Source organism: Equus asinus, chromosome 2 (genome assembly GCF_041296235.1).
Source record: "Equus asinus isolate D_3611 breed Donkey chromosome 2, EquAss-T2T_v2, whole genome shotgun sequence".
In the NCBI taxonomy this organism is placed as follows: domain Eukaryota; kingdom Metazoa; phylum Chordata; class Mammalia; order Perissodactyla; family Equidae; genus Equus; species Equus asinus.
In genome coordinates, this window is record NC_091791.1 from 36,036,231 (window position 1) to 36,061,637 (window position 25,407).

General features: G+C 42.7%; 1 protein-coding gene and 1 long non-coding RNA gene across 5 annotated transcripts in view; one reads left to right on the forward strand and one right to left on the reverse strand.

The window, feature by feature from the left end:
• The window catches only part of PDE6C (phosphodiesterase 6C), a 49,125-nt gene that overhangs the window by 21,560 nt on the left and 2,158 nt on the right, over nucleotides 1-25,407 (reverse strand). For all 3 annotated transcript variants that reach the window (XM_070486971.1, XM_014862961.3, XM_070486977.1), the window contains 10 exons: nucleotides 20,728-20,880; nucleotides 20,534-20,623; nucleotides 19,439-19,579; nucleotides 15,613-15,687; nucleotides 14,556-14,620; nucleotides 14,386-14,452; nucleotides 9,383-9,430; nucleotides 5,595-5,744; nucleotides 4,862-5,005; nucleotides 3,574-3,642 (listed from right to left, as the gene is read on the reverse strand). In XM_070486971.1, coding sequence (XP_070343072.1) covers nucleotides 3,574-3,642; nucleotides 4,862-5,005; nucleotides 5,595-5,744; nucleotides 9,383-9,430; nucleotides 14,386-14,452; nucleotides 14,556-14,620; nucleotides 15,613-15,687; nucleotides 19,439-19,579; nucleotides 20,534-20,623; nucleotides 20,728-20,880 — 1,002 coding nt within the window. The remainder of the gene's footprint in view (nucleotides 1-3,573; nucleotides 3,643-4,861; nucleotides 5,006-5,594; nucleotides 5,745-9,382; nucleotides 9,431-14,385; nucleotides 14,453-14,555; nucleotides 14,621-15,612; nucleotides 15,688-19,438; nucleotides 19,580-20,533; nucleotides 20,624-20,727; nucleotides 20,881-25,407) is intronic.
• Nucleotides 197-25,407, forward strand: LOC139040402 (uncharacterized). 2 transcript variants are annotated; one of them, XR_011494896.1, is made up of 4 exons: nucleotides 197-460; nucleotides 12,644-12,750; nucleotides 19,400-19,489; nucleotides 24,652-25,407. It is a non-coding gene; the product is annotated as an uncharacterized lncRNA (long non-coding RNA). The 2 variants fall into 2 exon arrangements; XR_011494897.1 differs by lacking the exons at nucleotides 19,400-19,489; nucleotides 24,652-25,407 and adding exons at nucleotides 12,841-13,085; nucleotides 13,238-14,377.

Below are 25,407 nucleotides of genomic sequence, written 5' to 3' on the forward strand. Positions count from 1 at the left end.
TGGAGACATCTCATTTAATCCACCCCTTGTTAGGATTTAGGCCTATGTGAAAAAAACAGTGAACTCGGCACATGAATATTGACATGGCTTGGGGAATAAAAATCTGGATCTTGCCCTTAAGGAACTGAATTTATTGAAATGGTTATACATGCAATACAGACCAGAGAAAGGGCGAGCTGAGAATACTCACAGAGCACAGCGTCCAGGGCCTGTGACTGTGGGGGAAACTGACGGCCAGCTGGGGGAATTAAAGCAGGAGATTCTGGAGGAGCGTGCATTCAGCTGATTTGGCAGAAGGCAGGGAGGAGGTGCTCCCATGGGAGGAGAGAAAGTGCCAGGAGGCAGGAGGCAGCAAGGACTATGTGGTGCACCGGATAAACGCGCAGGAGCGATTCAGTTCAACGGGGAGTGACTGAGTCCATTGCATGTCCTCGCTGCTGTGCTGTGGTCACTTCTCTCAGTAAGTGCACGGTTCCCCAGGGGATGGCTCACACTCTATTTACACAAATTTCAACACCAAATGGTATACAGCTGTTTTAAGTAAAATTATGGTTTCTGGTCCTCTAACCCCCGAGTCTGGGCTGGCCCCTCGCACCCTCCACCTCCTCTCCACTCCCTGCGGCTCCCTTCTCACCAGTGCCACTCTGAGACTGTCACTTTAGGCAGAGATTTTTTTTTTCCTGCAAAGCAATGGCTTGGAGTCAGGAGACCCGTGCTCAGTTCTGGGTTTGGATTAGCTACCTTTCCCAGACTGAACAAGCTTTAGTGATCTCATCTGTGAAATGCGAATGATAATAGTAACATTTTTGCCTTTAGTGCTTTAGTTAAAAAGTAATTCCAGAGGGCAGGCCCAGTGGCGTAGTGGTTAAGTTCATGCACTCTGCTTTGGCAGCCCAGAGTTTGCAGGTTCGGGTCCTGGGCACAGACCTACACACTGCTCACTAAGCCGTGCTGCGGAAGCATCCCACATACAAAATGGAGGAAGATTGGCACAGATATTAGCTCAGTGACAATCTTCCTCAAGCAAAAATAGAAAGATTGGCAACAGACGTTAGCTCAGGCCAATCTTCCTCATGAAACAAAAGCAATTCCAATTTTATTTGCACATCTCAAAGATTAGAGGGGATTCAATTCAGGGCCCATAGTAACACTTCACAAAGCTCCTTTCTCCGTTTCTCATAGGACGCCCCTAACCCTTTGCTACTCCTTCTCATCACTTTCTTTCTCCGAACCCTCCAAGATTTCTTGCCCATACACACTCTTCTTTTTCATTTATTCATTTTATTATTTAGTCATTCAACAAACATTTATTGGTTCCTATCTGTGGCCTAATAATTAGGGACACAGCAATGAATAAAGCAGACCTTTTCGCTGCCCCTGAAACATACATTTTCATGGGGAGACAGAGAATAGCACATATTTTAAGAATCAAAGTAAGAGAAGAGAGTTATGAGGTGTGTGTGTGGGGGGGGTGCGCCACGTAGCCTCTTATCTGCCCTACAGTTCTCAGGGTGTTATGTAAAGATAAAGTGTGAAAATGCTTTTTAATGTATCACAGGGTCACTCACACTAAACTGTAAATGTGTACTTTAGCGGGAAACAAAGTAAGAAATTCTCGGAACCATGACTCCCAGGCCCCATCTGCAGTTACAGGAGAACCAATAAAATAACACTTGAATACAGAAATCAGATATTTTGAAGTCCATGATACTGAGAGGTTGATAAAAATAAAGGCTTTTGGGGCTGGCCTGGTGGCGTAGTGGTTAAGTACACGTGCTCCGCTTTGGCAGCCCAGAGTTTATGGATCCTGGGTGCAAATCTACACACCACTCATCAAACCATGCTGTGGTGGCATCCCACATACAAAATAGAGGAAGATGGCACAGATGTTAGCTCAGTGACAATCTTCCTCAAGTAAAAAGAGGAAGATTGGCAACAGGTGTTATGCAGCAATGATTTGGGATGAGCCTGGAGCAGATTTTACATTTAAAATAGGCTATCTTTTGGTAAAGCTACTGGTTCTTTGTCCATTTTATTGCTTCTCCAACACAAAAATCCTTCCTCCTCTAAATAGAGAACTGGAGAGTTTCCTAAGTGTCATGGATGTCAATTAAAGTTTGGTTTTACAAGAAGATGCATGTTGTTGAGGACAGGTGAGGAAAATGAAGGGTCATCTTCTGGGCCCAGTGTGAGAGGAAAGGGCTCAGAGGTGAAGCCAAGGAGAGGAGGAGAAGGAGGAAGAGCTCAGGTGACAGGAAAATATGCAGGGTGGGAATGGGACCCTCAAAAAGGGATCAAAGGCCAATGGCTCTGTGGCCACAGAGCCAAGAGCTAGGATGGGAGGACAGAGCCCATAAAAGATGGGAAGAGGAGATATTCAGTATGTCTTACCTTAGAAAGAAGACTTATATCACAGATCAGAAAGGGGCAGTGGAAAACAGGACGAGGTAGTTACGAGGGAAATAAATGTGATGTTATTTCAATGTCAATCAGATGGAAGTCAAGCCTCTGAAATTCGAGGTTTAGGGGCTTGGTAAATATCCCAGGCTTTCAGTTGGGATCCCAGAAGGGCTGTTCTAGAAATAAGGGCTCTACTCCAGTAGTAAGGGCAAAACTGAAATAGACCATCCCTAACAAAACCTAAAGCCAATGCTCTTCATCCCCCAGAAGAAAATCAAGCTCTCTTTGCAGAAAGATAGTATCACCCAGAGCCCCTCCAAGTTTTTACCAATAATGCCTGGTTCTCAATGCAAGAAATATGAAGTGTGCTTTAAAATGATCAAATGACTGCAACCCAAGAGTAAAAAGAGACAGTAGAAGCAGACCTGTAGGTGATTCAGGGATTGCGATTGAGAATTTAAAATAATTATGGCCAATAAATTCAAGAAAATAGAGGGGAAGATAGACAAAGTAGATAAAAGGATGAAGAGTTTTAATACAGAGTTGGAATCTTTAAAAAACAGAATTAAATGTACATTCTAGAACTGAAAAAGATAACCTCTGAAATTAAAATAATTTATTGGATGGTTTTAACAGTAAACTGTAGAAAATGGATTTGAGTGAACTTTAACAGCAGACACAATAAAATATAGAATTAATGAAGTGGGAAAGAAGTTAATTTCAACCAGAAGAAATAGGGGTAGCCTAACTACCATGGGAAAAAACTAAATTCCTCCAGGGTGCAGGAGAAAAGCTAGAGATGGCAGATGATAATTGTGCCTAGAAGGGTCTATGTTCTACTGTAATCCTGACGTGTCTTCTGGGCTGGCCATGGTGAAGTCCAGAGCTATTAAAATAAACTAGGCCATGATATCTCTAGAGTCTGTGCCTGAAATCCCTTATGCCACAGTCTAGTTTAGCTGTGATTCTAAATTATCTGTGTGGATCGGACTGCAGGGGAGAAAAAGGAAGAAAAACAGGGAGCTAGAAGATGACTCTTTAGAAGAAATCTCCCTTTTTTTAGCCTTGAAAGGTACCAGGGATGAGGAAACTCAACATTTACTTGAAAAATGGGAAAGTGTGTCCTAATATATCTTATTAAAAAGGCATTAAGGACAGAAGCAAAACACTTACCAAAATTGTGACAAGTTGTTTTTCTTCACAGTCTTCAATTACTTCTACATTTAGCTTCTCTTTATATTTCTAAAATGCAAAAGCAATTGCAGTGTGAAATTCCTATAAAGCAGAAGATTTGTATCTGATTCTTCTCCTCTTAAAATCAGCTAAAATATATTGAAAATATGCCATAATGAGTTATGTGACAAAGACGCATTCTGGATACAAAGACATAAAGCACCTTATTATGAACAGTTTTCTCCAATAAATAATGTAATATAATTGATTTCTCTATTCCCTAAAAATGTATCAATAGCTATCTTAAAAAAAAGAGAGATGTGGGTTGTTTGTACGTAGGTAAGAAAGAAAGAGAAAAACGAGTGGCTTACATCTGTTTTTTATTAGTTTATAGCAATTTCCCTTTATTCTCCTCAGACCTTCTCATCTTCAACATCTCAAACTCTCAAATAAAATTCTCTTAATTCTCAAAACACCTAGCAAAGCCAAAAACAAAATGAAAAAACACCCCAGCAAAACTAGACCTATGCAAACACTCTAAAATGTATGGAAATAAAAAGAATAGACATAGTGAATGTGCGATATTTTCCTTTCATTTGGTGATAATTAAAACACTGTTTGCTAATATCTACTTGCTCTCCCACCATCCATGATGCTGGCCTTGGTCAAGTTTGGTCAGTGAGAATTTTAGTGAATGTGATGTGAGTAAACACTTGAAATGTGCTTGCACAGTTGGGTTTGCTGTCTTGCAGTTCCGTCACCACCGTGAGGAGAACATCTATCAGGTAGCTGCTGGTCAAGAAGGGTGAGAGATGCATAGAGCAAATCAGACTCACAGCTTGGGGCCAAACCCAACCAAGATCAATTGAAGCCTGGTCAATCCACAAATTCATGAATCAGAAAAGATGCTTACTGTTACAACAATAACTGAGGTGTTTGGTTGTTATGCCGCATTATATGGCAATAGCTGACCAATACATTTCCCTTCCTGAGAATATTTTTTTGTTTGTTAACACACTTGAATCTACCAGTCACTACTCCAGCTCCCATATACCCAGGAGCTGTTTTTTAACAAAGTGCTATTCCAACCAAGCAGCCTGGAAGTCTCGTAACACCCTGTGTATAGTGGGCCACCCAGGTCATCCCCCTACCCCTCCTTCTTTGTCTCCCCTTCCTTAGACCAGGACTAAACCTATTCTCATTTGTCAGACCTCTGAATAATTAGACGAATTCCAGAATCCATGGTTAGATACCACCTAATGTCCACAGGACTGAATTCCCCACTTACCAAAATAGACTTGATTTCATCAGGAGTAGCTTTGGTCTGGCTCATGAGCATTTCCTGAGCTATGTCCTTTCTGTTCTCTAGCTTATTCATTTTATCATAGGTGTCAGTATTTAAAAGAGACCATCCAAGAAATTGTGTGAGCGTCTGAAAGGGATAATACGTGATTCGATTCTCTAAAATTAAAGGAAAATTAATTTGGAAGCAACAACCTGCATGTTCTCTTATCAATTTCCCTTCCACCATCAACAACCCAGTTCTTTGTTTTAACCTAAGAAAAATCATACTAATAGTTAGCACCAGACAATAAAATTGGCTAAGCCCTTGCTTTTCAAAGTGTACCATGCACCACAAAAACTTTATTAGAGGAGAAGAATTACAAAAAATCCAGTAGGATAAAGCATGACCTGAAAATCAGAGAGAGGCCTGGGGGTGATAAGAGGAAGGAGAGAAAATAGAAGAGGGGGTGGGGAGAAAAGAGATAGAAACCTTCTTTCCCAATTTCCCAATATTGTAAAGAACTTTGACTAAGCCAAAAGTTCATACTTTGGTAGAAAATGTTGCAGTTTATAGAAGTCAGGAAATAGAAATACACAATAACAACATATTGACTACAGATATGTGTGACTCATGTCTTAATTGCCCTTCCCAAATATCATTCCAGAATAACAAAAAAATGCCTCCTCCATGATTTCATGAATTTCATTTACCTCCATTATTTTATAATTGCACTTACCTCAGTAATGTGTTCATCATACTCATCAAAAGGTTTTCCATCCTTTCTGTTGTAAAATGTAGCCACTCCCACAATGTCTTCCTTCTTGTTGACGATAGGCAGGGACAAGACGTTTTTAATGACCCAACCGGTTTCATCTACAGGTCCTTTCTACAAACAATAACGACATTTACGTTATTTTTTTAACTTTTTATTTTGAAATAATTGTAGATTCACAGGATGCTGCAAAAGAAATGTACAGAGAGGTCCCAGGTACCCTTCACCCAGTTTCCCCAATGCTAACGTCTTGTAACTGTAGTACACTATCCAAACCAGGAACGAGACATTAGTACAGTCCACGGAGCTTATTCTGATTTCATCAGATTTATATCTATTTATTTGTGTATGCATGTGTGTGTGTTTCTATGCAAATTCATCACATGTGTAGATATATGCAACTTCCACTAGAATCAAGACACAGAACTAATCCATCACCACAGGGCTCCCTTGCACCACCTCTTTATAGCCACCCTCCCTCCTTGGGCTATTTTTAATTTAAAAAGAGAATAATCTTTGGGTGTTAGACGCACAATTCCTACATTGTGTCAGAACATGGCTAGGACTATACAGCCATACAAGTGTCCTAGTACATTCGATTAAATGTACCAAGTGTCTGTATTGTGACAACCCCCTCCTCTCTTTGTCCCCCCAGCCCTAGGGATGGGAAGCACTTACCTCTGTGTTCCCTGTTCACTTTTTCTGTCCTCCAACACCAGTTTAGCTAATTCCTTACATTAAATTCTCTCTGATGCAATACCTCATTGTGGTTTCTGTTTCCTGACTGATCCATCAAGATCTTTTGTTCTGGGATGAGGCCAACTAGTAAACATCTGTCAAGTCCCTATGATGTGTCAGGGCTAGTTCCTTGTGGTACAAAAATGAATAAATCACAGGCCTTAACCTCAAGATAACTGTCTCGTGGGGGATGCAGACACGGAAGTTTAGGAGTGTTTCCCAAAGTGTGACCCAAGGACCACAGAAAACAGATTTTTTTAGCTTGTTTCATAATCTCTGGGGAAGCATTATAAATAAGTGCCCCAGGTAACTCTGATGGCCTCTGAAGGCTGAGAACCATGGGGTAGCACCCGCACGCTTTGTAGCAAGGCAAAGGTAGCCGAGGACTCAACACGGCGCGTTAGTCCTTCTTCGGTCTGCCCTTGGCTTCCTTAGCATCCGCGGAAGCCCGGGTTCGCTCTTGCCTTCCCCATGAAGCTTCCTCTGACTCATTTTCGCCCATACGGAACTCCGCTTTTTCAGAATTCCAACAGCAACCATAGCCCGGACCATACAATTTAGCATTCAGATATTTTTCAAATGCTTCAGAATCATTTATTTTTGTCTCTGAGGCTATTTTCTAACCTTACCAAACAGCTGTGCCATGAATGGTTGAATTCCACCTACGTGATAGGACCGCCTGGGGCACGTGACAGGGGGTCAATAAACGATTGTTTATTAGTTGAAGAGCTCATCTTTCTACTTGGAATGAAAAGCAGAGAAACCAAACCTCAATTTATGTTGCCTAATTTTCAAAGCTTTAGGACAAAAAAGCAGTGCACAGCGGTTCTCAGAGTCTTCATCCTTGGAAAACGCTGTGAAATATTTATATACTCAGACCTTCACACGGCCTAGGGACAAAATTAATAGCAGAAAATATATTACCTGTGTGCAAAATAACTTCACAACCAAAGCACCTATGTATATTTTTTTAAAACTTCCAAAATAAGCTTTTCTGACCTCTGACCTCCAGAACTGTAAGATCACACATTTGCATTGTTTTAAGCTACTGAGCGGTAATTTGTTACAGCAGCAATAAGAAATTAACACACCGTGTCCCCAGGGAACATAGTTTGAGAACCACCGCCTTTGCAGGTTTGCTCTGACCAAAGGTTTGCTTTGGATCATTGGTTTTTCCATTAACTTCCCAGATGCAAAAGGGACTAGTGAGAATGAGCAGGAGGCGGGAGAAGGGGAAGGCAGAACAGGGCGGAGCCTTGGGGAGGGCAGCCGCCCTATCCTTGTCTGCTCTTTGGAATAATCCACAGGGGCAAAGCCGTGAGCGAAAATGGGGAGGGAGCCTGAGGAGGCTGAGAACACCATCAAGATGCAGGTCTGACCCAGGGCTAAGGAGAGGGGGAAGGAGGGAGGGTTGCGTGGAAGCATCTTAGACCACAGAGCTGTTTTATGAGTCTGCTGGGGACTCCTAGGGCCAACACTGTCAGTCAGAGGAGGCTGGGTTGCTTTAGCATCCCTGCGACACTCAGCCAGCAGCTGAAAGTGGCCCATGGGAAGCCTGGCCTCAGTGCATCTGTGACAGTGGATTTCTGAGTCCAGCAGCCATTGGATGGTTATCCTTTCCACAGTGGGAGACCTGAGAAGTGCATTTTCATGGGCACCACACTGACGTTTCTTGGAGAGCTGGGAAATTCCTATGGGCTGAAGTTTGCCCCAGCCTCCTGTCTGCCAGGGCCATCAGAGCACCAGTGTGGTTTCTGCCGTGGAAGCCACAGTGTGGCACGAGAGAAAGCAGGAGTCCACAGACCTCAGAGCGTGGCCCTGGTTCTCCCGGGCCATCTCCTTTCCCTCCCTGTTTAGACAATGACTACTAAAGTTTCCGACACTTTAGAAAGTCCTTGTCCCCTTTTTCCTGCTTGTGCATTCTTTCCTGGCCCCGAATTGCCATAATATGGGGTAAGGGCTGGGCACAGCATGGTCATGAGTAAGCTTTGGCTACAAGAAGCAAGGAGCTGGAGGACATGCACCATATGGTGTTTGCGTGTTTTCCGTGTCAGTGAGCAGGAGGACGAGCAGGCAGAGCAGAGGGAAATCTTCCATGTCGCTAAGCAAACGTGCACAGGTTTCCCCAGGCTGGTTTGCTGCTTCTGCTGAGGATGTGCCCCTCGCCCTCCAGGAGGTTGGCCTCCCCATCCAGGCACAGCTTGGGCTCTCTGTGTGTATCTGTGTGACAGGCAGGAAGACAAGGTCCCCACTGGGAGGGCAGTCTCTACTCCTGACCAGGACTAGGGCTCTAACTGGACATTCCTTAAACCTAGGACACGGAACAAGAGCCAGAAGGCAGAAAAGGAGCGGCTGCAGAGCCAAATGCCAGTTTATCCCCAAGGTCAGGTGGGGAGGGGGTAACAGAGGTCACAGGTGAGGAGGAGATGGGAGTGACAGATGCGGGGGTGGCAGAGCTGACAGGTGGGGAAAGCATGTTGGATCTCTGGATGTTGGAGGAAGAAGGATAAAACCGAGAGCCTTGACGGCAGGTGAGGCCCCCGAGGACCCAGTAAGAAGTTTTCCTTTTCCGCGTAACGGTTGCCATGAGCTGCAGGAAAGGGCTGCGAGAAAACCACCCAGAGGGCTGAATTCAGGTGCCAGCTATCCATGCAGAGAACATTTATTGAGCACCTGTGATGTGCCAGGCATGTTGCTGGTACTAGATGACCAGGAGTAGGGGAGAATGGAGAAGGGCAGGGCCCCCAAACACCAGTTGGCAAACACCCTATCTCCTCTCTCACTCTCCCTCTTTTCCTCCTGCCTCTTGTCCCTTCAGTGAAGAATCTGCTACTTGGCCCCTGGCCCAGCCAGGGTGAGGGGGACATAAGCCCTGCGTGTACCTCCTGGCCACAGCTCAGCACAGGTTGACTGTGGGGATTGGGGGTGGGGTGGGGTGGGGCGGGGTGGAGGAGACTGTGCTGCTCCCCTCCTCCCTGGACTGAGCTGTGAGGCCTGGCAGAGAGCAAGGTTACCTGGAAAGTGAAGTATTCGTCTGCAGGGGCATTCAGCATGTTACATATCTGTAAAGCAAGAAGAGACAAAAGTCCTGAAACATCCTGTGGTGGAGCCATTAAACCCACAAAGCAGAACAAGAAAGAATGCATCAGTTGGGAGGGTTTCTTGCAAAGTGCTCGAATGCTCGAAAGCGAATTAGCCACACGGGACCTCAGCTAGGCCAAATGTGCTAAGAGCGCATGGAATTCAGCTTCTCTTCTGCTAATTAAGTCATGGGACGACATTTAGCACCATCTATCTCTTCTCCTTCTTACTCTCCCTGCCTCTAAAGATTCTTCTTCCAAATTCAGCGCAACTAGCTGTTTAGGCCAAGGAGAGGAGAAATCTGAGCAGAAAGGCCGTTCTGTTGGGGCAGGTGTGGCAGCAATGCTGGGAAGGCTCTGTTTTCTTTTTCTTTTTTTTTTTTTTCTGATGTGGGATCTGTGTTGGAAGAAGGTGGCCACGGAACAGGAGGAAAAAGCCAAACAAGCTTTTAGGTACACCAAAGTAAATATTCACTATGAGACATCACTTTAAGTACTGAATTCAGAGACTATTGCTCACATCCATAAGGACAAGAAAGTATTCCAGTTTGGGTCATTTTTAATTATCTGTATGTTGTGTCATATCCACAAATGGGTCTTAATAAAAGACTATATCTTTCTTCCCACCAAAATTATATTGGATACTTGAAATCACAGCATTTTAAAGCTGGAAGGAACTTCAGTAATTAAATTCACGCTTTTCTTTTGAAAGATGAGGAAATAGAAGCCCAAAGAGGTTAAGTGATTTTGTTCAAATTCATGGGGTGAAACTAGAAGTGGGGTCTCCAGTGAGGGTGCTGGTGGGATGGGTGGGATGGGTGGTCCGGGTGAGGAGTTGGGGAAAGCCCTGATTTGCATTATTTGCCAGTTTCCATGTTGTAACTACTTCTACCATGGGCGATTTGAAGCTGCCAATAGTTTAACAACTTGCTCTCAAAATTCCTGAAAAATCTAGATTTCGATTTTGGGGGTAGGTAGGAGCAGGCTTCTACCCTCTGCACTAACCCGGCCCCTCAGGCCCCAGGTAAGCGCTTTCCGAGGGTGGCTGAGCCATGTCAGCTATTGCTGTGCTACTCTTACAAAGCAAATGTGCAAATCTTTCAAAGTTTTTATTAGCATATCTAACCTAAGAATTTAACGATTTTTGGTGCCATCCATTAATTTCATGATCTAATTTGAATGAATAACATGAATTGATCGTCTGAGCATCATTCAGGTGTGTTTTAAAGAGGCAAAAAGCTGCTTAGTCCTCTTTTCTCACCCTTCCATCAGCAGCATCTGTTTCAGTCCACACTTTCAGGCCTCTGGGGAACACCTACAGATGGGCCAAGTCTTAGAGGCCAAGCTTTTAACTCGGTATCCAGAAATCCTTTCCATCCTCCCTCCCTCCCTCCCTCCCGTTCTCTCTCTTTCTGTGTTTCCACATCATCTTGATTTCAGCTTAGTTTGATCCTGTATTCAATGCCTCTAATTCTAGAAATATACCTAATTTTTGCTTTTAATGTCTAAATGATTTCAGCTATAAGAAATCACTAAACTGAAATCTGTCATTTCCCCATTCAAAGCTGGGATTTACTTAAAAAATTTTTTTTAATTGAGATATAATTGACATACAACATTGTATTTGTTTCACGTGTGCAACATAATGATTCGATATTTGTACATATTGTGAAATGATCACCACACCAAGTCTAGTTAATATCTGTCAGGATTTACTTCTTTCATGAGAACTCTGTGTGCCCAGGGCCCCAAAGTCCAGCAAGGTCCAGTTGAAGAACTTCTGGGTTTGTGAGAAAATGACCCAGGGAAAAGTTTTAAAAAGCTAAAAGGAAAAGTTTTCATACAGTTTAGAGGAGCATGAGATATATACAAATAATTATGGTTAAAATTACAGATCATTTTTATTACCCAGAAAATAGCATTTAAAAAATTTTTGAAGGCCCCATCTCTTAGATAATTAGGTCAACAAGTCAACAACCTCATTTTACAGATGAGAACGTTAAAACCCAGCAAGATCAAGGGATTTGCCCCAAGTCAAGGATTTGCCAGGGGATTTGCCCAAGACATGACTGAGTCGAGGCACCCGGGGCTCCTGAGTCATAGCCTCTTGCTTTCCTCACCAGAACCCACTGCTGTTAGAGCAGGTACCCCACGGAATGGCGTTACTCTGGCTGAGTCTGCTGAAATGTTTGATATCATCCTCTAGACTAGTCATTCTCAGCAAGGAGCGATTTTGCCCTCCTGGAGACATTTAGCATTAAACGTCTGGGACATTAGTCTGAGACATTTTGGGTTGTTACAAGCAGGATAGTGCTACTGGCATCTAGCGGGTAGAGGGCAAGGATGCTGCTAAACATCCTACAATGCACAGGACAGCCCTCCACTACAAAGAATTATCTGGCCCAAAACATCAATAGTGTCCATATTGAGAAATCCTTCCCTATACACAAATTATGTATGTTTTTAGTAGGTTCTGCCTCTCAAAAGTACATATAATAGGATTTCACTTTTTTTTCTTTTTTGTGAGGAAGATTGGCCCTGAGCTAACATCTGTACCAATCTTCCTCTATTTTGTATGTGGGATGTCTCCATAGCATGGCGTGATGAGCTGTGTATGGGTCGGTGCTGGGGAGCCGAACCTGCAAACCCCAGGCCGCTGAAGTGGAGAGAACTTAACCACTAGGCCACCGGGCTAGCCCCAGGATTTCACTTTTGAGAGTGAAAGGGAGGACTATTAATAATCTACAAGGACAATAGGTATAAAGAGAAGCTATCCCAGGCAAACTGGGATGTATGTTCATCTTAACTATGGAGTCCCAGGAACTGGCTCAAGGTCAATTCTCTAAAACTCACGTTGGAAATGCTAATTCGCCTAACAAGCAATTTGGTTAGAAATACCTTAAACTAGAGGGGAAGGATCTGAGGGGTGAAAGGGGTAAAGGGACACAAATGTACGGTGACGGATGGAAACTAGACTTGGTGGTGAACATGATGCAGACTATACAGAAACCGAAATATAATGATGTACACCTGAAATTTACACACTGTTATAAACCAAGGTGACCTCAACAAAATAAAAAAAAATAATAATAATAAAAGAACTACCTTAAGCTATTTACAACAGTTTGCCACCATCTTGGGCTCCCAGCAGAAATACACTTATAGCATTTATTTGCATATTTGCTTGTTCTTTAGTGTTGTCCTCGTGGGGAGGTCGGCAGGAAAGCAAGTGCAGGGAATCTGCGAAAGAACCAGAACCTGGAAAAAATCCTCAATGGCTCCGGGTATGGATCCCTCAGCAGGTTGGTTTTATGGCAGATGGATGACTTGGCAAATTAACCATTCAATCGGTTGGGTTTTGAGGAATTACCTTTCTCTAACTGTTTCCCTAGGAGAGAAGAGGTCCTGAAAAATCAGGCCATAAACTCTTTTACACTGGCTGCGGCAGCTTTGGGAATATTAAACGTGATAAAAGCTCTAAATAGGGGCCTAGTAGTCGGCCTGCCAGGAAACCAAGGATGGGGGCCAATGGGCAAGCTGTTTGGCTATATAGTGAGGATGAAAAATTGTGGCATCTATGGATTCAGTTAGGAAGGAATCAGATTGTTTTGGGCATTACCACCAAGTCACTATAAAGGTAAGACTGACGTTTTTTAAAAATTTCAATTATTTTGGAACAATTTTAAAAACATGATATTTGTTAGTATATATTGTTGCTTATTCCTAAAAGAAATAAAATTTCTTTTCTCTTCTTTTTCTTTTCTTCCCTTTGACATGTCTCTACACTAGGGAAAGGGATCATGTCACCTGGTTGAGGCCACCTGGTCCTGGAATCATTGAGCCCGGTGTTTAGGCCTCTTCCTTGAAACCCCAAAGTAAAGCACCCCTGTGTGTAAAGATTATTCTGCAGTCCAATTCAGAATTTTCCTCTCTGTCACCATTCTGCAGCCAGCAAGTTTCACTCTGAGCAGAGGCAAATCTGTGACAGTAGAAGGGAATATTAGACAACCTAGGTTTTGTTTCACTTTCTCTATGATCCTTGGGTGACTCTATTAGTCACTATAATTCACAGGCCCATTTACTAAATAAGAAGATGGATGAAAACTGCCAAAAACACAAGGATGACACTAAAGAACAAGCAAACATGCAAATAAACGCTAAAAACCTACTTCAGAAACTTGGATTTGAAGGGAGAAGAAGGAAAAACATCAACATAAAGAGATGTTGAAAGCATCAAATATTCTTGCAGGGTGACATCTGGATGCCAAAAAATGACACAGATGGCAGAGAGTCCAGCTGGGGAGAGAAACCAGCCATGAGAAGGAAGGAAAGTGTGGTTGAGGCTGAGTGGGAAAGCTATGGTGACCCTGGTCCCCTGACCTGAGAGCTATGGGACCTCCCAGAGATCTCTCATTTGCTGTTTCCCCACCCCTGACTTCTCTTAGCCAGACCTGACCGCCGTCCACCCCAACCCCTCCCACCTGAAAACCAGAGCAAAAATCTGCACTCCCTCTGTCAACTCACTACATTTTTGCATTGCAGTCAGTGGCAAAGTTCTCTCTCTATTTTTCTCTTTCGTCAATAATTTTCCATACTCCAAAAGTCTTGACCAAGGTAACTGTACTTGAGATCAAACTAAACCCAGCATGAATCATAGTCATGGACTTCACGTCTGAAATTTGTGTGGCTGCAGAATAAGAAGTTGTGGGATGGATGAATCTTTCTCGTGTTGACAAAATATTTTTATATAGAGTTTGGGAGCCTCTGGTTAACCTACCTTCGACTGCCAAGATTCCTCTCTCCCATGTCCTGTGCCAAAGGAAGTGGCCACCTCACCCTCACCTGGTGCATTCTTGATTTCACAACTGTTTCCATCTTTTAGCTAATAAGAGTTTCATTCAATATTATTTAAGATTTGAATTTGTTCAGTAACTTACAAATCCATTTTCAGCAACATATGTTGGCAACCCGCTAACGAGAGTCCAGTGGTCTGCTGGAGGTGTCCTTGAGAATGATTAGAAGAAAGAAAATCTTTACTACACAAAGAAATGCACTGTGTACAAAAATAAAAAAGCAACTCGTGCAGCCACATCATGACAATACTCACGGAATCACTTTGATCTCTTCTTTTCCATGTAAAATGTAATCAATGATTTTATAAAAGATGATTTCCTAAGACAAAATGGAAAGATTATGAACATAATTTTATTTCCCAAAGAAAATACTTTTCATTGACGAACTTATACTTTTAAATTCATTTAAATAGAACCTTATTTCCCCATCACATTTCTCCACATAACTACTACCAAACTAATGATGTCCTCATTACAACCCTGTAATAAAACTGGAAATATTATTGGCCATTTATCTACATGAACAAGCCAGTTGAACTAAATTTTAAAAGTTGAATTCACCCAAACAGCTTTTAAAGGAATCTTGTTTTTTCTTTTAACTGATTTCCAGAAAGACTTGACTGATAACTTCAGTGGCACAAATCATGTAATTTCTCAAGCTCAGTCAATGTTTTCTCTTCCCAGCTGTACAATGAGCCCTTACCCACTTCCAGCACTGGCTTCTCAGAACAGCTGCCTCAGAAACAGGATTCAGCCAATACACTGTCAAAACTGGAAGGGACTTGGGAACTAGTCTCTCTACTTCTTTGGGCAGATGAAGAACCTGAGGCCTGGACACAGTCCATCCCTTTACCTTCCCTTTCCTGTGTGCTGGGGACACAGCGGTGAAACACAGTGCCTGTCCTGAGAAGCTTCCTGTCAAGGGGGACAGTAAATCTAACCCCACCCTTCCCTGGAGATTTCAATCCAGCACATCAGAAGAAGGGCCTGGGCACAGTGTGTTGAAAAAGCTGTGCAGGTGGCTCTGATGCGTCCCTCCGCACTGAGAACTGTGGATCCACCAAGCCCTGCCTTTACAGAAAAGGAAACAGGTTAAATAATGAGTTAAGACAAGGGCCACCCAGCTGGCTTGGGGCAGAGCTGGGGCTTGAACCTCAGTATCCTAGTCCAGGGCTCTTTCTACTACTCCAAGTTCCCTCAGAAAGTTTCAGGACTAGAACCCAGGCCTTCTCCGGCTAGTGCTTTTTCCTCTATGCACGGCTTCCTCTGGTTTTAGCATGGATGTCATCAAGGAAAGATGTCTGCACTTACTCTGCCATCTGGTGTCTTTGGACCTTTATAAGGCTCAACTTCTCCAAGCTTGATTGGCCATTCATCATAGAACTCCTAGAGGCAATTAAATTAAACGTTATTAAACAAACTGTTCCATGACCTACCATATTTTATATGAATTTCCTGTGTTTGCATATTTTATGTTAATTTATATAATTAGGGAATTTTAGAGCTGGAAAAGACCTATAATTCCCAGCAGTACTGCTCATGAACTCATGACAGTGGACAAGTCACTTAACCTTTTTCATCTGTAAAATGTAGCTCACGATAGAACTTATACTAAAGGGTCTTTGTGAGGATTAAATGAATAATACAGACCACCTATCCTGACACATAGCGAAAAGTACTTAACAGATAGCAGCTCTTTTACACATAACTAAACTAAATACAGATAGGTTAAGAGGCTTGGTAAGGTCATGCAGAGTGGTCAACAGTGTTGTCTGTCTCCCCAACATCTGTTCTCTTCCTCTTCCTTGCTAACAGAACCTGGTTTTACTTGGGTATCAGGTGGTAATTTGTTCAGGGAAGATGGGTCTTGCACAGCCCATGAGCGGTCAACAGGAGGTGCCTGGGATTAATTTGAGGGCAGGTATGTGGCCCAGTTGTGGAGAATGAAAGAAGGGGAGAAGTCTGCCAAGGGGCTTCTGTGGAAAAGTGTTCCTTGGATGAAAGGTGATGAAAGCGACCTTCGTAAGAAATTTTGTCATGTTTGTGTGTCATGCCTTGAGCTGCAGCAGCCATCTTGCCACCGTAAGAGGAGACCTCACCAGCATGCTGAAGGTAGCAGGCACCTTGCCAGGAAAAAATGGGGAGCACCTGGGACTTTGATGACTGTACTGAGCTCCGGATTAACCAGCCTTGGAACTTCCCTACCTTGGGATTCTTGTTAAATGCAGTAATAACTGTCTTGTCGTTAATGATGCTTTTAGCTGGGTCTGATGTTACATGCAGCCAAAAACATCCTAACCAATACACTCAGCTAGAAAGTCCCAGAGCCACGATCAGAACTCAGCTCTCCTGCTTGGTCTTATATTTATCCACTTAGAACAATTACTCTGAAAAAATAACTTCCAATCACATGGGTAATAAATGATATGGTATTCATTAGTTATGTTGAACTAGGAGCGCTCCAACAGAATTAATTAATTAAGGTGAGAAATGAACATTATATTGTATGTGAATAATATTAAGTATTTCATTATTTATACTTTACAATAACTTTAACTTTTCAGAATATAAAGTCTCAAATTGATACTCTCATTTATTATTATGTCCTACTATGTGCTAGATACTATACCTATACATAAACAGTCTGTAAATAATCCTTAACCCTCACAACTGATAAGAGAGACATCCTCATTTTACATATGAGTAAACCAAGAGTCACGGAGGTTAAAAGACTGAAAAGAAGAACAAAGTCAGAGAAATGACACCACCTGACTTCAAGACTTACTATAAAGCTACAGTAATCAAGACAATGCAGCATCGGTGAAAGAACAGACAAATAAATCAGTGGAACAGAATAGAGAGTGCAGAAATAGACCCACACAAATATAGTCAACCGATCTTTGGCAAAGGAGCAAAGGCAATAGAGAAAGGATAGTCTTTTCAACAACTGTGCTGGAACACTGAAAATCTAAATGCAAAAGAGATGAATCTAGACACAAACCCTACACCTTTCACAAAAAAATAACTCAAAATGGACCAAAAACCTAACCGCAAAATGCAAAACTATAAAACTTCTGGATGATGACACAAGAGAAAATCTAGGTGAACTTGGGTTTGGTGGGATTTTTTAGGTACATCACCAAAAACACAATCCATGAAAGAAAAAATTGAAAAACTAGACTTCATTAAAATTAAAAACTCTTGCTTTGCAAAAGATACTCTTAAGAGATTGAAAAGATAAGCCACAGATTGGGAGAGAATATTTTCAAAACACATATCCAATAAAGAACTTGTATACAAAATACACAAAGAACTCTTAAAACTGAACAATAAGAAAATAAACACTCTAATTAAAAAGCAGGGTGGGGAGCCTGTCCAGTGGCGTAGTGGTTGGGTTCTCATGTTCCATTTTAGCAGCCTGGGGTTGGCCAGTTTGGATCCTGGGCACAGACCTGCATATCACTTATCAAGTCATGCTGTGGCAGGTGTTCCACATATAAAATAGAGAAAGATGGGCACAGATGTTAGCTCAGGGCCGATCTCCCTCAGTAAGAAAAAGAGGAGGACTCATGCCAGATGTTAGCTCAGGGCTAAACTTCCTTTAAAAAAAAAAAAGTGGGCAGGGGGCCGACCCTGTGGCTGAATGAAGTTTGCACACTCTGCTTTGGCGGCCCGGGGTTTGCCAGTTCAGATCCCAGGTGTGGACCTACACACCACTCATCAGGCCATGCTGTGGCAGGCGTCCCACACAGAAGAACTAGAACGACTTACAACTTGGATATGCAACTATGTACTGGGGCTTTGGGGAGGGGGAAAAAGACATTGGCAACAGATATTAGCTCAGGGCCAATCTAGAAAAAAAAAAAGAAAGCAAACGGTTTGAAAATTTTTTTAAATTTAAGAAAGTGGGCAAAAGATCTGAACAGACATTTCACCAAAGAGGATAGAAAGATGGCAAGTAAGCATAAGAAAAGATGCTCCACATCATATGTCATCAGGGAAATGCAAATTAAAACAATGAGATATTACTACAAACCCATTAGAATGACTAAAATTCAAAATACTAACATCACCAACTGCTGATGAGGATGTGGAGGAACAGGAACTCTCATTCATTGCTGGTGTCAATGCAAAATGGTACAGCTCCTTCAGAAGATAGGCTGGCAGTTTCTTACAAAGCTAAACATAATCTTACCATACAATCCAACAATTGCATCCCTTGGTATTTACCCAAATGAGTTGAAAACTTATGTCCACACAATGTTTATAGCAGCTTTATTCATAATTGCCCCAAACTGGAAGCAACCAAGACGTCCTTCAGTAGGTGAATGGATAAATAAACTGTAATATATCCAGAGAATTAAATTTTATTCAGCAATAAAAAGAAATGAACTATGGAGCCATAGTAAATGCATATTACTAAGTGAAAGAAGTCAATCTGAAAAAGCTATATACTGCATGAATCCAACTATATGACATTCTGGAAAAGGCAGAGCTATAGAGGCAGTAAGATAATCAGTGGTTTCAAGGAGTTTGGAGAGGGGAGAGAGAGATGAAGAGGTGGAGCAGAGCGGATTTTTAGAGTAGGGAACCTATTCTGTACGATAGTGTAATGGCGGCTGGGTGACACAACGCATTTGTCAAAACAGAGAACTGTACAACCCGAAGAGTGAACCTTAATGTGAACTACGGACTTTAGTGAATAAAAGTAAGGTATCAATACTGATTCATCAGTGGTAACAAATGTACCACACCAATGCAAAATGTCAACAATAGGGGAACCTAGGGGGAGGGAGAAGAGGACGTATATGGCAACTCTGAACTTTCTGCTCATCTGTTCTGTAAACCATAAAACTTCTCAAAAAAAAATAAAATCTATTAACTAATTTAAAAACGAGAAGAAAAGACTTGGTCAAGACACATACGGCTAGGAAGCAGAAGAGCCAAGATTCAAGTCTAGATCTTTTTTGCTCCAAAATGCACACTTTCCCCTCTGTACCATACCTTCTTGTCACTGGTTCTTGTGATCTAGCATGATTATTTACATAGTATATCCACTTTTTAATGGATCACATTTCATGTGATGTCTATTTTATAGGTGACTTTAGGTGAGACAAATGTATGGAACAGTGAGAACCTTCTCCTTGGTCATGTCCAGCAGTCCAATGGAGTATCGTTCACAGTTCAGGTACGTTCTAACAGTGTAGAGAGCTTTGTGAAACTGCCGCTCAACATCTGTGAGCTCTTCAAACACCTTATTGGCTGACCACATAAGGATCTGAAAGTAGGTATTGAAAAGAAAACAGTTAGAACAAAATACACTGTGAAGAGATGGAGCATTAGCCAGAAGAAACAGGAGGTGCATCACAGAGCGAATACATATCACTAAACAATGCAATTCCAGTTTTGAGCACGAACACACCCGACAAACCACTCAGATGCTCTAAGTGGGACAATGAGTAGACCTTTGCAAGGCTGTGGGTTTATGAAGGGAGAAAAGTCATGATTGGTCCCCACGTCCACATGTTCCGCTCCAAAGGTGAAGTGATCTAAAATTGGATGCAGACACAGTCCCTGGGCATGGGGTCCAGTACTGGCAGCACATTGGCTCCTGCCAGCCCTGGGAGAAAGTTGCATGCCTCTTTCCATGCATCCTGGACTAGTTAGAAGTAACCTTACCTGGAAAGTTAGAACAGGAGGGCACCTTGGAATCCCTCCACGCTGACCTCCCTCCCACCATTGTACTGATGAGGAAACTGAGGTGCAGAGAGTGGTCCAGACTCAGGTATCCTGGCTACCAATGTTGTCCTTTATCCCTTTGGCTCAAGGAGGCAAAAGACTTCAGAGGAGTGATTTGCTTCTCAAATTAATAGCTTTACTATGTACTAGCAACTGCTAAGAGCTTTATGTGAACTAATTCATCTTTTAATAGTCACAACAACCAAGTGGGGTGGTACTATACATATCATCATCATCTCATAGATGAAGTAACCATGGCTACCCAGGATATAAACTGAAGAAAGGAAAGCTAGTTATACATACAGATGGAGGGTCAGAGAGGTAGTGCTGGTGGGGGGTCAGACGACAAGAGGACACCTGGGATTGAAGTCGGAGGATCTGCTCCATGTGGTTTAAACCCCTACAGGGGATGGGAGGGGCCTGGACTTGTCATCTCTGGGTGCCTTTGTCAGAACAAATCAGCATGGAGTGATTAACATCCCCTTCCCTTTACCTGGCTTCTTCGGGATTCAATACTGTACAAGTAGTTGGTATGATGAAACTTTAGGATGATAGAAACAAAGTTGATGTATTTGGAAAAGACCTACAGACAGCAGAGAAAAACAAATTAGGTGTGATATCTTTCTTTCTGTTATACAACAAATAAATTTCCTGAGCCTCTGACAGGATTCCAAGAGTTAGCATTACCTCTTCATCCTGCTTGGAAAATTCAGATGCATTTACTTTGTTGACTGCCATAATCACAGCAAGAACCTCCTTGCCCATCACGATCGGGGTTGCCAGCAGGTTCCTGGTGACATACCCAGTTTGTTTGTCCATGAAGTCAGAAAAATGGCTGTTCTGAAAGATACATTCACACATTGGCCAAAGCATCACAGAATCACGGACTGTAGATCTAGGAATGGCAACAGATCATTCTCTCTAATTGAAGTAGTACCAACAGATAAGCAGGGCCTCAGCACAGAGGTCCCAAACATTCCCACCCACTCCCATCCTAAGATTGCATAGAATGAAACTGCCCATTTCAGAATGAGCATTTCCCATCTAGCTATGGCCTACCAAGGGTAGGCTGAGATTGTGCCGGGAGAAAAGAGGTGATGTCATGGCCGAGTGGAAAGTGTGCTAAGAGGGGAGGGAAAGATGCAGGATTACAATGGACAGAAAGCATGTGCTGGGAAGGCGAGCAGGGCTGAGATTAAAGGCATATTTCATAGAGCTCTTCTTTTTAATTACCAAAGTAAAATGTGCACTTGAAACCAGTCAATTCCCCAAATTCCTACTCTCACCTACTTGTGGAAATCAGTGTTAACTGCTCAGTATGTCTCCTTCTAAGCCTTTCTCTGTGCTTGGACAAAGGCTTTTTCTTTTCTTTCTTAATAAAATTTTCCTTTCTACTTTTATACAATACTTTCATCGCTTAACAATATCTGAAGGACTTCCCTCCAGACCGATGCATATGGATGTGAACGCGTCTTCCAGATTCTTGCACACCACTCCACAGTGTGGGAGCTCCATGATCCTCTCAACCACCCTCCATCGATTCAGCCTATTTATAGTTTTCCCCTCTGCAAACAACGCTGCACTAATCATTCTTGCTTTTATTTTCATGTGATAGATTCCCCAAGGTGGAAATCCTTTTTGCTGGATCAACAGGCATATATAGTTTTTACTTACACAGATTACTTTTACAAAAGGTTGAAATTTTTGCTCCCAGTGGTCATGTGTGAGAGGACCACCCTCTTGCCAGCACCAGATACTTTGCAGTTTTTCAATGTTTTACCAAGCTAACGTCTTTCATTTATACTTTTTATTTCTTTTTGGGGGGAAAAGAAGTGGATCATCCCAGACACAAGCTTCATGTGGTAGATGCAAGAGATGATTCTAACACACTAACCATGGAAAGGGCAGAGTGATGAGTCTGGAGAGACGCACAAATAGAAGGCTTGAGAAGAAGGTCAAGGATGGCAATTATCTTTTTAGCTGTAATTTAGAGGAATACCCACTCTAGATGAGGGTAGACTCAGCCTTCTGTGGGTCCTTACCATCTCCCCTTTGAACCTGAGTCTTCTTCAAATAGAACTGTATTTTCAGCCTGACTCTGAGACTTATTGGCCAAAATTAACATGATGTTTCTTTCACAAGTCATGTTATTTTCATTTCCCTCTGTTGGTGGTGCTTTTAAAAGCAGCACAAACCTTGGAGGCTGGACTCCGTTGCTTCCCAAAGTAAAAATGTGAGAGTCCACCGGTGTGTGATTTCCAGGCCAGAATTTCCACCAGGGAACAAGACCTGCCTGGTCAACAGAGCTCGCAGCTCAGCCCAGAGCAGCAGTCCCGGGCTGTGCCTCAGAATCATCTGCAGATAAATGCAGATTCACGGACCTCACAGCAGACCCACCGAATCCTAATCTCCTAGAGTGGAATCTGTCTTCCCCAGGGAATTGTACGTTTAGGGAGTGAATCACTCCAGTGGAGGATCCCTGGAAATGGGACCATTCACAAAGAAAATGTGAGACACCATGGGAGTCAAATGCAGCCCCTCACCCCGGATCTCTTCTGTACCTTTCCCAAAGTGGAGCCACACAAACAACTCTGTCTTTATTTAGGAGACAGCATGGTGAAGAAGGTTCTGGAATCAGGCTTCCTCAGCTGAAACCAGGCTTCAATTTACTATCTGTGTGATCCTGGGCATGCTACTTAGCCTCTGAGTCCTCTTTTTTAATCCGAAAGTGGGATAATGATATTATCTACTGTCTAGAGTCCCTGTCATGAAACTAGAATAACATAGTAAGACTAGAGCACTTAGAAAAGTGTCTGACACAGAGTAGGCGCTCAAGAAATTTTGGGAAGAGAAACTGGGATTTTTTGGGCCTCCCTGGATGAGAAGTAGTTCTCTTTTGCAACTTCTATTTTGTATCTAGTTCTAGCTTTTCTAAACATTTCTAATCACTGAAGAAGTTAGATGCTCTTAGCTGATGAGGCCTCCTATGCCCAGGAGCACACTTCCTCCAGAGGGTCAGCTCCCTGACCCCAGCCATCAAAAGCCACCTTTCTTTCCTAACTCCTCTCTCAGTTACTTCTCTCTGCTTCCTGTAGCATCTTCACCATCAGGCCAAGACGTCTCTAGACGTTGTTAGGTTCTTTCTCTTAATCCACTGCTTGCCCATGCCAGCTCGTATTTCATTTTCCTCTTAATCTATTACCCATTACAGATCGTGATCACCTTCATTTACACAGCAATTCTGGGCACTAAAAGAATAATCAAAATGCCAGGAACACACACCATGGGATGGAGCCAGGCAGCATTTCTTTGCAAACACACTTCACTCTGCAGCTTCAATATTTGATGCTATTTTATTCTAGATTCTAAACACAAGGAAATGTTCTTAAATTCGATTGGAAGTTTGGAGAAAATGGCTTATTAGTTTCAAAATGTAATGCTTGCTTATTATCATATCAGAAAACCCTGGATAAAATCACCCATCAGGCGAGATGAGGCTTTCTAGTTTTTCATTTTCACTTGAGCAAACAAGCCTTTGTGACGTTTATTTGAACAAATCCTGTATTTCTCGGATTAAACTCCCTCAATGATCCTTCTTCAAAGAAGCCACTGAAGGCAAGTGGAGAACACTGTTTAGAGCAGCAGGAGGCCTGGACCCCTCATCCAGTCTCAGCATCGTTAAATTCTGATTAAATACCCTTAACCCTTGAGATCAGGAGTCAGAAAGAGAGGCGGGAAAGCAGAGAGCAGAGGGAGAAAAGGGAGCTATAAGCACTCTGTTAATTATTGAAAACTCAGGACTTCTCCCGTGGCTTTCTTTTAAACCACAGTCAGAATGAGAACCACCCACAGTATTAATCAACAGCTTTCCCAATAGAAAAAGAAATGATTAACTTGAAAAGGATTTCTCTCAGTTTCCTGTTATTAAAAGTTTTTCTGCCTTTAACCTGTTTTAAAAACAGGCAATAATCATTGACCATTTTTTGGCCGCCCACACCCAGTCCCCAAAACCCCTCGTGGCATAAATATAATACTATCATAGCTGTCATTTATTGAGCACCTACTAGGCGTCAGGCACTTTATGTACATTTAATTTGTACATTTGGTGACGTCCATTTCTCGGGTGCAGAAACTCAATCCATCACACAGCTACCTAGTCTTACAACTGGATCTGTGCCCAGGTCTGTTTGAGCCCGATGCTCTCATCCTACACCATGTGGCTTCCATGTTACCACCTTCATAGACCTCCAATGTCAGGAGTGTCTGGCTCTGTCTCTTTGCCTAGGTGTGAGAAGTCCTTTCCTCACCTGCACCCACACTGCCAACCAGAGAGAAGTGTAGTCAGAGGTGTGGTAGAAAGAGGGAGGCCACAGAAGACCTGAGTTATGGTCTCAGAACCACCACATCCTGCCTAATTGACTTGAGAAGATTCCTACATATGCAGGATGGAAATAAAAATATGGTCCTTGCATTCTGCACAGGGTCTTTGTCAGAATCAAATCAGATCAGGAGTGAGAAAATACCTTATAAATTGTCAAGTGCAATGAAAAGTTACAGAATTAATAGAAATTTCCTTTAAAACATCGGTTTCCATCTCCTTTCTCTTTGCAGATTTTATGACAGAAACTAAGTGTGGCAAAACTGCAGGGATGTGGGGTAGCGTGGAAAGAGCACTGGACACAGAGAGAGGAGGCCTCGATTCTATTCCAGCCCTCCTCATTCACTGACCACACCATGGACTCGGGGAGAGATACAGCTCCCATGACCTCAGCTTCCCGTCTGCCCCAGGAAAGAGTTGGACTAAAGACTCTGGGAGCCCTTTCCATCTCTAACGTTCTGCAGTTGACTTGAAATTCACTTCCTCTTCTTGCATCTGCTCCCCCAATAGACCAGCGGTTTTCAGCATTGGCTACATATCAGAATCTCTTAGAGAGCTTTTCAAAAATACGAATGCCTGTGCCCCAACCTCTGCGAGTCTGGTGTAATTAGTCTATTGAGAATCTTAGACACTAGTATTTTTTAAAAAGATCCTAATTTGATTTATGGTGCATCCAGAGCTGAAAAGCACCACTCTAGGGGGAAAAAAATGCCTAGAAGCAGTACAAATGGAGAACAAATTAGGACTTTGTCTCTCCTTTGAGCTTAGGAGGGTGCCTGTCTTCAACACGTAGGTCTCCGTGCCACATGCAACAGCCAGGAGTCCTGAGGAATGGGGAGAAGGGAGAGACGAGACCCTCCCCGCCTCCCCCCGCTTCCCTCCCCTTACTGCCCTGTCCATGCAGTGACTCTCACCATGGACAGCAACAGACCAAGGTCATCTGATCTTTTAGGCAGCTCTATTCTATTATTTTCACCTCAACTTTGAGA